At 41.1% G+C, this 16,860-nt stretch overlaps 1 protein-coding gene across 16 annotated transcripts in view; it reads right to left on the reverse strand.

The window, feature by feature from the left end:
* Nucleotides 1-16,860, reverse strand: part of ZNF711 (zinc finger protein 711) — a 117,030-nt gene that overhangs the window by 31,750 nt on the left and 68,420 nt on the right. For 9 of the 16 annotated variants that reach the window (XM_016426752.2, XM_056808964.1, XM_003342287.4 and 6 more), the window contains one exon: nucleotides 3,253-3,358. In XM_016426752.2, coding sequence (XP_016282238.1) covers nucleotides 3,253-3,358 — 106 coding nt within the window. Of the gene's footprint in view, nucleotides 1-3,252; nucleotides 3,359-5,910; nucleotides 6,007-6,192; nucleotides 6,506-6,690; nucleotides 7,040-7,642; nucleotides 7,839-16,860 lie in introns of those variants that run through there. The other 7 variants (XM_056808967.1, XM_016426754.2, XM_016426755.2 and 4 more) reach the window with 6 other exon arrangements.

The raw sequence follows: 16,860 nt of genomic DNA on the forward strand, positions 1-16,860 counted from the left end.
CAGTAAGGTTTTTAAAAAAAAGTAATACTATAGAAAATTTTTTTTCAGGGAAAGCCTAGGAAAAAACTAGAAGGACTAAATTTAAAGAACAACATTGAATATAATAAATCATTAACAATCAAATATACATTTGAAAAATCTTACCCAAGCAGATGAAAAATAATTAACAAAGAAATGAAATGCTCTTATTCTGATGCCCTCCAATTTTGGAAAAACAAACAACCGAATCATCTGTGGGATCTTTTTCTTTTCCCCCCATATATAGTTGTTCAGTAGGAAAACAGTTCAGGTTGTTCATTTCACAATGCATAATCTTCTATAGGTCTTTTCATATTTTCTCACATCAGATTTATTGTTTATTTTTATGGCAGGGTGAAAAATTCTAATAACAATTGTTCCCAAAGATAAAAGACTTATTTTGCACTCCACACAATCTCTATTAGAGTTTCTGCTAACTAAACATTCTTTCATCATCAGTCTTTCCCCAACAACAAAAAAAGGGCACTTAACTATATACTTAGCTAGGTACATTAAGAGGACTTTAAAAACACACTGTCCCTCTCCCCCAAAAGCAAAGAATTTAGTACAAATTAAAAGCTGTTTTATGTAATACTGTCTCCTCAAAATCACCTATGAATAGTAGCCATCTCAAGTTTAATTGGAAAATTAACAGAAAATAGCCTTGCTATACAACTAAACATAGGATTCATTTACCGGCGATATTTAGGATCCATAAACCAAGCTATAACAAAAACAAATACAAAACTCTAGTATCTACATATCAAGAGAAGTTTTTAGAATTTGCCATATACTCTCCAACACTAATTTTAAAGATGACTTTAAGTGATACTTGAATATGAATATGAAATATGAAAATACCATTGGGAAATTTAGGAACTCTAAGCCAAATCCAGAGTTGTGACTTTCAGTAGAATCAGGACTATTTCTAGTGCCATGAAAATTTATCAAGAAAAAAATTTTACTTCCCTGGTAGCCAAAAGGAAAGAAATAACTGGATTTTATACAGAGATTAAACCTGAAGATGGTGAGAGAGGATATAAAAGGGTGGTTAAATTGAACTCTGAAGAAATCATCACCAAAATTGGAATTTGTGTTCCTACAAAGAAAAATCTACATAGTGTAATTACCAAGTAGAGTTAAGTTCTACAGTCAAGTGAAAAGATTAGATTAAATCAGTCAATAAACAATTTAAGCACACGGAAATTCTCTGCCAGGGTTCTAGACACAAGCTGGGAAGTGGTCTTTAGGAGCATTTGGGGAACCATAATATTAATTTATTTTTTTCTTTACTCTGCTACATTTACAAGATGAGAAAGTGAAGGTTGAGAATGTCCTGATACATTCATTTCCTGACACAAAGCGTTTTGAAAACTACCAATTCAAGTCTTTGGCAGGCATGCAAATACCACCTATAATGGCTTTTTCATCATTTGTCTATTTAGCATCAAGTCCTCCATAACTCAGGCTCATAAATTCATAGCCAAAAGGAACTTAAAAGCTATCCCTCATTTTACAGATGAAGAAACTGAGGCCCAGAGCCATTAAATGACTTACTAAAATCACAATAACAAGCAGTACCTTGAACCTAGGTTTTCCTGATTCCAAGTTCAGCGCTCTATCCTAATTACACCAAATACTTATTAATACCCTAGGACCTAACCCCTGCTCATTCCCCACTCCCACACTCATCCCAGACTCTATAACTCACTTCATCAACTCAGGTTCCACAATTCTCCTCTGCCTCCAGGAACTGTTTCCCATTATTCTCCAAGCCTACTACTCAGTTATGTTCCCTTCATTTCTATTTGCTCAGACTTCTATGTCCAACCCTGCTATCAATCTCCTGTTCATAGGATCAGTAATCTCTAGCAGGAAGGGAGGATCCAAGAGGTCAGGCCATCTCCTTGTAGAGCAAGGGCTCCCCTAAGTTTCACTGTCTCTAAGTGGTTTCTCATACTCAAATTTAGATCCAACTTCAATTGAGCCCTCTCAAACCCTCATAGTTTTCCTGCTTACTAGATTGTACCATCCCATCTCACCTTGAGTCTCTGTCCAGGCCCATAATCCTGTACGTTTACCCCCAAGTTCCACATCACTTCCCCTAATTGAGATCTGCTGCCCTGTAAAACTGGAAAACACCAAAAAGTAACCGATACAAGGAGAAAGGTAGTAGAACTGGAAGCTGAAGGATCTTAGTATAAAACCTGGCTCTGCTACTCACTACTCAAATGACCTTGGGCAAGTCATTTCTATTCTCTGGGTCTGATTTCTCATTTGTAAAATGAGGTTGAATGAGGTCACCTTTAAGGTCCCCCCCCCCCCCAGCTTGATATCTAAGGTCATTATTTTCTTGCTTCTACTTATTCAGAATTCTTACAAGTACAACATGGCTCTTCTGCTGATTTTGAATGGGATGAACTAAGAAAATTCTATTACACAACCACAGACTTTTTATATATTTTTCACTTTAAAAAGCACATTCTTCAAAAGACCTCAAAAGAAAACACAAGAACTGTGATCCTCATTCTACAGATGAAGAAAATGAGGTTCAAAGTAAATGAGATGAGACTTGAACTGGATCTTCTAAGACCACAGCTCTTCTTTCCTAAAAACCTAAGGCAACTTTTTTGAAAGTTCACATTTAAATGACCATGGCTTAAAGAGTCTGTTAAAAGGTGTCCAGAACAGAGAAATCATTCAATAAATGCTTGGTGAATTGAATTCTTACCAAGGAAATAAGTGAAAGATCGATTTCCCTCATATTTCCTAGCATTTCACATGGGAAAAAAACTTCAAAGAATACAGCAGCCAGAGTTGCAGATTACCACACAGAAACCATTTCTCCTACATTCCCATAGCAATTACTGATGGGAGCAATCACCCTCCCCCCCCCAACTTTTTTAAACAATATACCTTCTTAAGAGTATTTGAAAAAAGCAATTCATCAAGCATTTTATATATGCAAGCACATAACATAAACCTCAAAATGTAACCTCATTAAGCAGTTAATGATTCAGTTTAACATTTCACTTTCTAAGCAAATATATAGCACAATATTCTTAGAATTTCCCCAAAGATCCAGCACACACAAGCATAGGAAGACACTTTAGCAAGACAGAGAAGACTAGCTCTGCTTAAAGACAGTGCATATGGATTAGAGAACCACTGCTCAAAACAACACTTCAAATTTATACCGAATAACTAATTTTTTAAAAAATGAAAATGTTTTACCCAAATCCTGCATTGTTACAGTATGGGGCCCTTTGGATTCCTGTGGCTGCAATCCAAGACCTCCACCACCTGGATCCATACTGGGACTAAGTTCATTCGCAAATATCTGTAAAATTAAACAGAATATTTTAAATACATGCAAACATCACACTAGTTAGTGTAGTGGATTAAAAAAATGTCAATTTACAAGTGTCTTAACCAAGTGTTCAAAACAGAGAGGACAAACTCATTAAATGAGATGCTGTGAGGCAACTTTACAAATAATGAGGACGAAATAGGATGGCAAATCATTTCATAACAAGAAGGAGGAACCTTAATTTTCCAGTATTTGAGTTTTGGTGAAAAAATTGATTTAAATCCCAGCACATACAAAGAATTCCCAAAAAACAAATTGCGAGAGGTGTAGTATTAAGTAAACTCAATCTATACCCCTTCCTCCAGACACAAATTAGTCTTATCAATAGCCAAAATAGCCACCACACAGCTGAAGATCAAGTCTAGGTTCCAGATACTTACTTAACTATAAAGAAATATGCTCCATGGCTACTGGGTAATAAATGTATAGGGTCCAGTTCAAGGATTAATCTCCAGTGTGCTTTTCTGGAGCCACTCCTCAGGGACCTCTGAATTAGTACCAGAAATTTGTTACAAGAGAAGGAAAGGAAAATGGTTCCCTAGGATAAGTTTTACAAAAACCACCTTGAGACTCTGTAAGTCAGTGAGGATTTCTAACCTTTATTCACTGTACTTTACCTTCTCCCTATTACAGGACCAGGTTTAATTAAGATCCTTCCATTTGGTCCCAGAGCCATCTAGCCTTGTTGGGTTCTGGGAACCAGTAACACTTCCGATTTAATTCCACCAAATTCTTTTTCTCTTCTCACAAAGTTTGACGTCTCATTAAACTGCTTTCCTACATTTAAGATATACCACAAACACTTAGGATGTGATTATTTTGCTTTAGCTGTTTCTACTTAAGTCTATAACTGATTTTTACATTAGCTATTAAGGATATATTAAACACCTAGTCACAAAAGCAGCTATTAGTTATTTGATCTAATTAAAATATATGCATATATACCACTCATAATCAACTATTTCTAAATGAAAACAATACTCAAGTACAACTCCCTCATTTTGACTATTTCCCGCTTTCCTTGTAAAAGTTTAAGTAATTACCTAAGAAAAACTTAATGAGGATTTGATCTTCTTAGTACATGTGCTCAATTAGAATGAACTATACTTGACAGAACATGAGATTACAATAATGTTTTAAAAATCCATCATAGGCAATTGGAATTGGTATCTGTTTTTCCAAATCATTAAAACATGGTAAACAATAGGCTCCCTAGTAATCCCTATAAAGGACGCCTTAGGAGTTATACACACATACTAGAGCAGCAGAAAGTGAACAGACCAGTAAAAAAATGACTACACACAAGAAACTAAAATCACAAGTTCTATTCCTCCTCTATACCCCTTCTTCAAATAGAATATTCTTGCTTCCAGCCACGCAAAATGAAAATTGAGAGGACAGCTCAAGTCACCATTGACAGAATAAAACAAATGTGGGTCCCCCCATAAATTAAAATGTAGTTGGATGCTATTAAAAAAAGAAAAAACGTCTGCATCCGCATAGCATACCTGCTGCTTTGTTCATTACTTAAATTAGTATTCAAACGAACACATTATTGTAATAAAAAATCTAGACCTTAATTTCTTTTATTTGTAAAAGTGATCAAACTTTAGTTAACTACCTTCAAAAAGATGTTCTGATAAGCAGGTACAGTAGTTTAGAGGGGTAAATTTTTGTCAATTCAATAGCAAATTGCATAGTTGTTTTTTTTAAAACATCAGTCATTGTAAGAAAACATTCATCTTTATACTTGAAAACCCAAAATTCTTGCACGTTTCAAAAAACTCTAAACCGCCAACTTTGGGAAGGAAGGGGTGCTGTGGAGGGAGGCCTAAGTGTTTTAAAACTCAGTTTTGAGCAATGGAAGTTTTCTACAGACACACTCATCTATTCCAACAAAAATTTCGTGCCAGATTCACTTAGGACTTAACCACCTGATCCATAATTAAAGCAAAGTCTTGCTGGGACATTTCTGAGCCAAATTAATGTTATCCTTATAAATAAAAAAGGGAACCGAAGATAAACTTTATCCTTGCCAAAAGCCCAGAGTAAATATTAGGGGAACTACATAAACTGGAAGACTTTTTGGAATGGGAAATACTAAATTCATTAACAAGAAAGCAAGTGTGAGAATCGTAATATGTTTAATCGTTGGAATGGGTTTCCCGTGGGATTCTCTCAATTAGTTCATCTCACAGAACCAAAGCACCAAGTAAAGGCTTCTTTTTTGGCCTCTAAGGGGCCCCAAAAGGTAGAGCAGAACCTCCCCTCAGACACTCCACTTCTCCACACAGCCAAGGGGGTGGGGGGGGCCAAGTCGAAAGAAGGCGGGAGAGGGAGAGAGAGGCAAAGACAGAAACCGAGAGAGACACAAAGCCCCGGCAGGCTGGGGTTCGAATTCAGAGTTTTTCCCAATAGCCCAGATTCCCGAAGAGTCCCTTTCCCCCACACCGAGACAAAATTCAAATTTGCTCCAGGGCAAGAAAGCATGCCACGTGTCCCTTTGTTTATTCCTAATTCACCTCAGCTCGGCAGCGGCCACTAAGAAGAGGACTCGGAGAATGTGGAGAGCGCGCCCAGGACCAAGCACAAGCACCAGCACACGCACACCCCTCCCATTCGCTTTGCTCCCCGCCCTCTCTCCCGCCCATCTCTCAAGCCGCCGCCGCCGCCGCTCACCCCACGCGGGCCAGCCTCAGCCTCCGCCCCCGTCCCCCTTCTCCCCTCCCCTCAGCTGCATCGGGAAGTAAGATGGAGGAGGCGGCGGCGACAGCCAGGACCGCTAAGGACCCCTTAAGGCCCACCTCAGCCTTCCCAGGTGCCCAGCGGCGCCCTCGTTTGGCAGCGTCGTCCTCACCAGCGGTGGCGGTAGTAGTGCTGCCGCCACCGCCGGGGAGGTGTGGTGGAGAGAGGAGGCGGCGCTTCCGCTTGGGGCCGGGCCGCCTCGCCACGCCTTGCCACGGGGCTGCTGCTTCTTCACAGCTTTGTTCTCCGCCATTTTCCCGGCGCCCCGAGCCGCTGGCGACGGCGACTAGGGCTCCGCGACGCCTCGAGCTACCTCCGCGAGGCCGAGAGGCTAAGGGAGCCCCTAGCTTTCCGTCACCCCAGAAGCCACGGGGCGGCGGTCACGAGAAGGCCAGCCCCTTCCGCGTGGCCTGCATAGGGCCTAACCACCGCCCCCGCCTTTGTTCCCCACCCCCTCGATTCAAGTCTTAGAGCCCGCGCTCCCCTACTCTTCACAACCGTTACAAAAGACCCCGGGGACTGACGTTCCTCGCGGCCGCCTTCCGAAGCCGCCTTACCTGCCGCCGGTTGTTTGGAGACCCGGCAGCTCTCGCCGTTCCAAAGAGGGGGCTGGGAGGTGGGGGGGACCGTGGTCGTGAAAGACTGAGGCCTTGCATTCGAGTTCCCTAGGTCTAAGGGCCTGGACCAATCACAGGCCACCCTGGGCCCGGAGTGCGCGCGGCCGCGGCCTCCTTCCCCGTGCCGTAAACGAGCCCGGGCCGCATTACGTCACTCTTCACTGCAGAGTAGGGGACTCAGAGGGAAAGCAAGCGCGCGCGCGCGCGCGCGAAGCAGCAAAAGAGGCGCCAGGTTTGGGCTACAATGCACCGCTGACTCGCAGCAGGGCTTGCAGCGCTGCGCTTAGCGTTAATGCGCAAGCGCCGTCCACGTCTTAGCGCGCCGAAAAAGGATCCCTTTTTGGAGGATTTCCCGGGGGGCGGGGGAAGGAGAGAAAGAACGAGCTCAAGAACGAGCAAACTAGAGGGTCACCGATTAAACGGTTTTGTTACTAAGCGCGCGGTGTTAGCCGCTGTACAGAACCCAAGCTGCTACCCTCTAGGAGCTTACACTGTCACGGAGGGACGCAGGGGTACAAGTTCCACACAAACCGATGCGCCCCTTAAGGTCCCCGCCTCCCCTTTACATACACACCCCCCTTTCTCACATACCCCACCTCTCACACATACCCCTCCTCTCTCCCTCACCCAGACACACGCGCATACACAAACGCGCGCACCCACGTATACAAACACGCACACCTACAAACACGCATATACACATACATACAAACACACACACACACACACACACACACACACACACACACACCGGTCTCTCAAAATGTTTTTTCCTCAGAAAAACCGAAGGCGGGTAGAGATTAAGGGTATAGGAGAAGGCGGGCGAATATCTGGAGTAACGAAGTATTAAAACTGGCCATCGGAATGTCCGATCGGAACCAGGCGGCCTTACCTCCGCGAATCCCACCTGGAGGCCACGTCCGTGCACCTGCGACGCTCACTGAAGAATCGAGGAATCCGTCTGGATTTTCCCCTTTTTTTCCCTCCCGGACGCGAGATTTCATTGGTGTAGGGAACTCCCAATGAGGAGACTCCCTCTACCAAAGCCAGTCGGCAACTATTTTACAACTTAGAGTCCCAGTTGCCTAGGGCACCGAGAGGTTAAGCAACTTGCCCAGGTCAAACAGCTAGAAAGAGACTTTAATTTTGATACTCTACGGCACTGGCGTCCAACTTCTATTTTACCCCACGCCTCTCACAAATGCCTCATACAAAGCTAAAGAACTTAAAACAAAACAAAACAAAAAACCCCTCCCATTCTCACTCAACGCCCCCCCCCCATCATTTTCCTAAATTATTTGACTATTCCTGAGGAAAATTATTTTTCTAAATTATCCAGATCATCGCCTTCATTCTCTACTCTGTAGAGATAGTGCCCTCCGCCTTCTGGGCAAGTTTCCAACATAGGAACAATCGAAACAACCGACTGGGCAGGCGATAATTTGCAGCCCTTCTCGCTAGGACAAAAAGGGAAGGGGGGGTTCTATTGTGGGTGCACAAACGGTATGCAATGTCTCTCTCTTGGAAACAAGCCAAGTGCCCCTCTGATGAAACAGAAACACACACACACACACACACAATTTTACATTAAAAAGTCTTGTAGGTGACCTACAACGATTTACTACAGACCTTTGGGGAACTGTTATCCACGCTAGTGGGGAAAACACAAATAAAAAGCCATTGGACTTCTGGGGCAGGGACAACTACTCACTCCCAGTGGAACTTGGACAAGTCACACTTAACTTTGTTGGACCTCATTTCCTTCATCTGCAGAACAAAATAGGGGTGCACTAGATGTCCACTAAATTCCCCTTCAGATCTAAATCTGTGACAGAAACACTCTCCAACTCTGTCCACACTGTCCCTCAAATACCGGTCCAGAGTAAAAAGCAGAATATATTCCAGCTATTTCCCCTTGCCTCACATAGGTGAAGAGAAGCTGTCAATTCTCCCAGGGCTCTGAGATGTCATCTTTATGGGTATTCTCCAAACACACCTGCCTATTCATTTTATAAAACCCTTTGTGTCTTGCCCTAACCTTGTCTTCCCAACAAATTGAGGGTCTTCCCTATTACTGGATGTGCATGCTGTGTTGCTCAATGATCCTTCCCTCTCACTAAGTGGCCAACCCATTTTATTTTTCAATAAAAACATTTTTGAGGACATCCTTCTGAATTCCTTGTGAAGCCATTCTCTCTCTATTCCCTTCTGGATAGTCCTCAACTAGCATTCTTTGCAAACAGAGTAATATTCCATGACCGGTAGCCTAGAATTATCAGAAGAATGTTGGCATGAAAAAGATGGGCATTTAGCAATGTGACAATGCGACAAGCACAGGATGGAGAAAGGGCATCACAGGAGGACCTCCAGGATGAGGAAACTCCTTCCACCAATGCTCTAAGAGTTTAAGTGATCCCCAAATCACACAGCTAATATGGATCAGAGGTGGCATCTGAACAAGTATCCAGGGTGTCTATCCAACTGCATGCCATGGACAATATTTATTTAGTTCAGTTTTTCCATATGGATGGTTAGGATAGTTTCTTTGGAGTAATTGTGGATCTCATTTTAGCAAAATGCTACCCACAAAAATGAACATGTGCCAGGGCAGCTGGGTAGCTCAGTGGATTGAGAGCCAGGTCCTAGGTTCAAATGTGGCCTCAGACACTCCCAGCTGTGTGACCCTGGGCAAGTCACTGGACCCCCATTGCTAGCCCTTACCACTCTTCTGCCTTGGAACCAATACAGAGTATTGATTCTAAGACGGAAAGTGAGGGTTTTTTTTTTTAAAATGAACATGTGCAAGGCCTATAGGGAATTCTTCTTCCATTTGGACCCCTTCTAGGGCATTCTCTATGCCACTGACATACACTTTTGACAAGCATTTCCTCATTCTATGTCACATCTGACATGAGACACTTTACAGATCTCCCTCTACAGTTATATTTATTTAGGAATCTTTTATAATTGTAATGGATGCATAAAGCTTCTTTTTGGAGGAGGGACTTGAAGGTAATTTTACTTAAGTTAAATACTTGCTTGTAATCAAGATTTTTCAGTCAACTGCATAACTGTAAAAATGTATATCTGCTTGGAAAACAATAATTCTGCTTAATAGTTTTATCTTGTATAGTTTGTTATATTGAAATGAACACTGTACCTAGAGCTAGAGGACCAGGATTTGAGTCCTAGAGGCTCACTTACTACTTTGGACAATTAATAAACTTCATGAGCCTCACTTTTCTCATTTGTAAAATGATCTCTAGATGATCTATCTTCTAAGTTCTCTTTTGGCTCTAAATCTTGTAACTAGAAGGTAAGGGGCTAAACAGGCAGCCAGATCTTTCTCACTTTAATTCCTTTCCTTTACCTGCCCACTGATTGTGAAGATGCTGGTCACAATGATCTAGAATGTCCTTTAATATTTTGGTAAAAGACAACATAGTCTAGTGAAGAGTGAGGAAAGTCTGAGTTCATGACTCACCTCAGACACATACAGGCTAGGACCCTAGGCAAGTCATTTAACCTCTTGGTGCTTCCATGAACTTTGTGTTGTAATGTAATAATACTGATTTGATGAAATGGACAGCATTCTGAGCATGGAATCAAGAAGACTGGGATTTGAGTCCTATTCTTGGCATATTCTGGTCATGTAATTCTGGATGAAGCACATAACCTCCTAATGCTCCTTTAATCTTTCTAACCCTTTACATTGCTAAGCAGGCATTTTACCACCTGCCATCTGCATTGGTGGATGAAGTCCACCTATAGAAGTATAAGATGAATTCTTATACCAATGAAACCCTTTTCCTTCAAGAAAAGTGTGTGTGTGTGTGTGTGTGTGTGTGTGTGTGTGCATGTGTGTATCTTGAGTAAAATCATGTTTTGCCCAATCTAAATCTGGTTCTAAAAGAGGCAAAAAACCTTACTAGGTTTGCAACTTTGGGGAAATCTCAACTACTCTAGTGACTTTTTCTTCATTTGTCAAATGAGATCATCTCTAAGATCCCTGCTCATTTTGAAACTCTTATGATTTGAAAGAGCCTTCTTACGACCTTCCTTTCCATATGGGTTCTTTGATTTCTCTTAAAATCACTAGTACACTACTTGCTGCTCCCTTGTCTTGACTGCTATTGCTATTGCCATCCCTGTCAGTTTCTAAGTTCTTTTCAAATCATTATTGTTAATATGTAGTATTTCAGCATATTGTCATTTCTCCTTTCCCCCATATGCAATGAAAACTGAAATTTGGAAAGTGAAAGATTTTTTCAGATAACCCTTAAAAGTCTTGTAGAAACTGACTTTATCAGTAGTTTGTGTTGCTCACTACTTCAGTCAACAGGGTTGCTATTAAACCATCCATTTCTTCACTCATTGATTAGAGAAAAACAGCATGTTGACCCACTACTTTTGCCTCTTAAATGCCATAAACAATTTTGTAAAGAAGTCTTCTGTTATCCATCAATCTATCTTATCAATAGTTTTTCACTTTTAAGCCCACTTCTTTTTTTCTTCGGCTTCTTGCACACTTTAGTGTTTATAAGCCCTTTATTTTGTTTGATCTTTCCATCCTCATCACCTTGTTCCTATCCATCTGTACAAGCTTTGCTCATTTGCTCTTTAAAGTTTGCCTTTTCTAATCCACTTTCTTCACCACTGCTTAATTTACTTTATTTAAACCTCCCCATTAATTGTTTCTACAGATAGGAATATCAATCTTGCTCTTTAGATTCCTGACTACTTTTTTACTCAAAAGCCTCATCTTCCTTAAAACAAAAAAGTCCCATTCTGCTAGCCAGACCTAGACCTCAAATAGATCAAAGAAAGGAACATGACCCATATGTGCAAAAATGTTTATAACAGCTTTTTTCTGGGAGCAAGGAACTGGAAAACGAGGTAGGGTCCATCAATTAGACAATAATTAAACATCATGGTAACAAATGAACGTAATGTGACACTATTGTGCCACAAAAGATGATGAAGGGGAAGGTTTCTGAGAAAGCAAGGAAAACTTGAATGCAGAGTTAAGTGAGTAGAACCAGGAAAATAATATATACCTAAACAGAGACTTAAAAAATCTTTAAAAGAATTAAAAACTGTAGTCAATGCAATAACCAGGTAAGGACTCCAGTGGACTAATAATACAGACAGTTACCCATCTCTTGACAGGAAGGGGACAGATTAATACATTAAATGAGAAACATTTCTGGACAGGGTGAAGATATGAATTTGTTTTTCTTGACTCTGCATATTAGTTACAAAGGTTTCCTTTTCCTTTTCTTTTTTTCAATGGGAGAATAGGCAGGAGTAAATGTTTGTTCATTGAAAAGAAAATTAGTCTTAAAAAAAGCCATGCCCCATCAAATTATCATCTTAAAAAGGGAGTAGAGCTTCCTTCTTGATCACCTCATCTGCATTTTATTTCCCATAATAATCTAATAGAAATTTGCTCATTTTCTACATATTTTTTTCAATATTTCATGGATCTGTGATTATGTCAGTATGGGTACTGCTCCTAATACAACATCCAATCATCTCTAATTCCTTAGTACTGTGTTAGCAAGCCTATGGCACGTATAACAGAGGGGGGTGCTCCCCTACCCCTCTCCACAGGTGCCTGAGGACATTTCTTACATGTCCTGCTCTCCTGCCCAGTAGCTCAATAGGAGTGCTTCCTTCCTCTCTGCCCTGTCTGGGGTAAGGAGCTGGGGTGGGGGCTCACATGGAGTATCAGGCTTGCAGTTTGAGTACTTGGTCTCTAAAAGGTTTGCCATCACTGCCATAGGATCTTTGTAAGCTATGGTGGCCAAAACACATGTTTCTTTCCCACCAACCTGATGGTGAGCTTTTCCAAATCTAGCAAGGCTGATCCTCAAATAACTATATGATTTGCCAGAGCCTGTGTTCTACTGATATATAGACTCTTTTAGAATCCAAGGTTCCTTCCATGCCACGATGAATTATCAGAAGATGTGAGAAGGCATCTTCCACACACTTCTGCTACATTTCAACCATTTTGAGGGGTTAATTTTGGCTCTTATCACCACATAAAAGATAATCTAGTGCATTTTTCAAGGCTCTATATGCCTCTCCAATTTATATCCAAGGCCATGCATTCAATAACTAAATTATTGACTTCGTATTATTTATCTTTACAAAATCTGCTTTCTGTTGTAAATAAGTATCCTACCCAACGCAATTCTTTTTTCTCTTTGTCAAATAGGAAGGCTCTATTTCTATCCTGACAGTTATAAGGCTTTTCTACATTACAATATGCTCCTGCTTTCCTTCAGTCCTTTCCTTATATTTGTATAAATATAATTTTAACTTTTCCTTTGATATCTCTCTGCTTCTACTTATATTGGGTTCCAGTATTACTTCTCTTTAATGTATAATAAATGCTTATTAACTGATTTATTTGAGAGTTTCAACTACAGTGGGATTGTTCTCTCATTCTCATGAACTTTTTTTATTTCTTTAAAAAACACTTACAAGGGCTGAAGTAGAGCATTTTATTTTATTTTTATTTACTTTTTAATTTTTTAAATAAATCCTTACCTTCCGTCTTGGAGTCAATACTGCGTATTGGCTCCAAGGCAGAGGAGTGGTAAGGGCTTGGCAATGGGGGTCAAGTGACTTGTCCAGGGTTACACAGATAAGAAGTATCTGAGGCCAGATTGGAACTTAGGCCTGACTCTCAATCCACTGAGCCACCCAGCTTCCCCCAGTAGAGCATTTTAATGAAAGGAATATATTATTATTTTCTTTAAAAAAACACCTTACTTTCTGTTTAAGCAACAACTCGAAAACAGAAAGGGAACAGCTAGGAAAATATGGTTAAATGACTTGCCCAGAGTCACACAGCTTGGAAGTGTCTGAGGCCAGACTGGAACCCTGGTCTTTTCAGACTTCAGTCCTGGCACTCTATCCACAGAGTCACCTAGCTACCCCAGTCCTCTTAATTTCTAAAAATGTTCTTTTCCCCCTTCTTCACATCTCTGATGGGCTTGTTTCCTAGGAAGCACAGCTATCCTTTCCTCAGGAGTTCTCTTCTGTCTAATGTTTTCTACCTATTCCTCTTCTTCCTTGAGTTTCTTTATTCCCCACTCTTTTGCTCTCATCATCTGAAATATGGGTTCTTTTCTCAACCACCCATTTCACTGCTAAAGTCCTTAATGCCTTCTTCTCTCACAGTCCCAGGTAGCTTACTTGCACTCAGATAAATGTTACCAGGTCAGATGCTTAATTTCTGTGAAATTCTTAGAGATGGTCTGGCTGGGGAGGGGCTAGGTGGCTTGGTGGAAAAACAAGGCCTAAACGTCTTGGAGTCAAATCTGGCCTCAGACACTTCCCAGCTGTGTGACCCTGGGGAAGTCCCTTGACCCCCATTGACTAGCCCTTACCACTCTTCTGCCTTGGAGCCAATACACAGTATTGATTCTAAGATGGAAGGTGAGGGTTTAAAAAAAGATAGTTTGGCTAGACTGAACTCCATTTTTATGACAAGATTTGAGGCAGTTGGTGGAGATGTGTCCTTTACTATATGGGTTAAAAATAAATCTCCCCCCACACTATCTTCTCAGCCTCAAACAAGTAGGGAAGTCACAGATGAGGAGACTCCCTCTACCTTCTCTGCAACTCAGGATCTCACTCTGAGAGTTGCTTAGAGCCTGGAATCACGTAGCCAATATGTGTCAGAACTAGGATATGAAGGTCAGGTCTCTTACTACAACAGCCCATTCACTGCCTTTTGCTACATCCTTGTCCTCTATTCTTGAAACTGTGTTCCTGACTACCTTTTGCATTCAGATAACTCTTCTAAGCCTTTGGCTGTTTCCTTTATTGGGAAATAACATTATTTTTTGTTCCTAGATGCAAAAGACATGAAAGGTGGTACAGTGAACAGTGTTGCTCTTGGAGTAAAAAGACCTGAGTTCAAATCCGGCATTAGACACTTCCTAGCTGTGTGAGCCTCAGCAATTTACTTATCTGCTCCATACCTCAGTTTCCTCATCTGTAAAATCAGGATAATAACAACACCTTCTTGCTGGAGTTGTTGTAAGAATCAAATGAGAACAGAGGCAACTTTAAAGCCATATAAATTCTCTCTATTAAGATAGGGAGCTTTACTCTCCCCATACGATGGTTCAGTTTCACACTTGGATGGTGGGGAAGATGACGTCTTTATTTTCACTAACCTCGTCTAACTAAAATGGAGTATTTCCTTCAATTATTTAAAAACATTATTCCAAGAGAAAGGCTGCTGAAGACTGCCACGAAAGGTTAAGGGCCCCTGACCTACATACACTTGGTCTCATTCCTGAAGAAAACAAACACACTTAGACACTGACCTGTTGAAAGGAAAAGGATCGTCCCAAAGCTCTACCAGCAGTCCGGGTCCTTTTCATCCTGATAAAGCAGCTGAAATAAATCTGACTCCTTTGCTGATCTAAAATTTTTGTTCAGGAAAATAACGTAGTTATGTGCTTTGGGTTGATCCCAACTGAATTGATAATCTGGGCCTGGAGCACACAACGCCTTACTGGGTAACTGCCCGAATACATTCTCAAAATGTCTCTTTCCTGGAGGAGGTCTCCCCTCACCCCCTGACATTTATTATCCCTTTCTCTCACAGAAGCTGCTGTGAGACCCTGAGAAAATCCTTTAATTCCTCAGAGCCTTGTGTTCATGATGTAGTCCTTTGCTGTGCCCATCTCATTGGGTGGCTGTGGAGGTCAACTGTGATCATAAATTTGTGGAAGCGATTGGAAAACTGGGAGGCTCCAAAGAAATGGGAAGTGCCATTTATTGTGCGGCACTGGGGAAAGAGGAGGATTTGTACTTTTCCCAAGAAAAGTTCTGCAGTTGCTAAAAATCTCTCCTTTTCTGGGGTATGTTGCATCTTGTAAGGAAAAACAGATAAAAGAAATACATGTGGTTGGCTCTCAGTTGTCTGTATCAATAGGAAAAAGAAAATTAATACAATGTCAAAATGACTTTAAAAGAGGAACTGTGTTTTTCAGAGAGCTCTTTCCTGATAACTAGTCGGATCTGTGTTTTTCTCCCACTGGCAATCCAAATCTTCCCTGACTATTTGTACTCTAATGCTAGCTTTCCAATGATGGCAATGTCCAGAGATTAAGAAACAGCGTGGTGAGGTGTAGTCCTAGCTCCTCCACTCACAGCTCTACAGTTGAATTACCCTCTGAGTATCAGTCTCCTCATCTATGAAATGAGGGCATTGAATCAGGGCAGATAACACTTCTCAGGACAGTGTGAACCCAGATTAAAATGTCATGGGGACATATTTCACAAAAGAAATAAAAAGACAATAAAACATAGATACTGTCACATTTTCAAACTAACGTTATCAACACGTATCTCACAGGAGTCCTGTCTGAATGGTTTAATGGCCTCGATTTTTACTTCAGTTTTGACACAGCTGGGATAATAGAGTCAGGAAGACATGGGTTCAAGCCTCACCTCTGACATACTGTGTGCCTAGAAAATTGCCTAATTTCTCAGTACCAAAGGCAACTCATTAGGATTGTAAATTGTAGACAAGTTGTAGGTCTGTATCTGTGGAAGGAGCATCCTCACCAGGAAATCTCAGATCTAGGCCAAAAACCAAAGGTGATTTATGGTATGAAAGATGCCTTGAGAAAAGGAAACAGGAAGACGAGTTAGAATATCATTCCAACAGTCCCAATATGAAGTGAAAGAGGTTGGAACTTGGATTGTGGCAAAGGCAGTGAAAATAAGAATCAACAGGAGTTATTTAGTAAGTGGAATATGAAAGATATGAGAAAAAGAGGAAACCATCAAAGGTTCTAGGTTTACAAGCTCAGCTGAATGATAGGAAGACTGATAAAGAAAATAAACTACTGAGGCAAGGACAACAGGTACACTAATGGACTGTTGGGTATAGATGGGAATTGGTCTTGCCTTTCTGGAAAGCAATTTGGAACTAAGGCCAAACGTTACGAAACTGCATACTCTTTGCCCCAGAAAATCACTGCCAGGCCCAGACCTCAAAGAGGTCAAAGAAAAAGACCCCTGTGTGCAAAAATATTTATAGCAGCTCTTTTTGTAGGGGCAAGTAACTGGACA

This window comes from Monodelphis domestica, chromosome X (genome assembly GCF_027887165.1).
Source record: "Monodelphis domestica isolate mMonDom1 chromosome X, mMonDom1.pri, whole genome shotgun sequence".
Taxonomy (NCBI): domain Eukaryota; kingdom Metazoa; phylum Chordata; class Mammalia; order Didelphimorphia; family Didelphidae; genus Monodelphis; species Monodelphis domestica.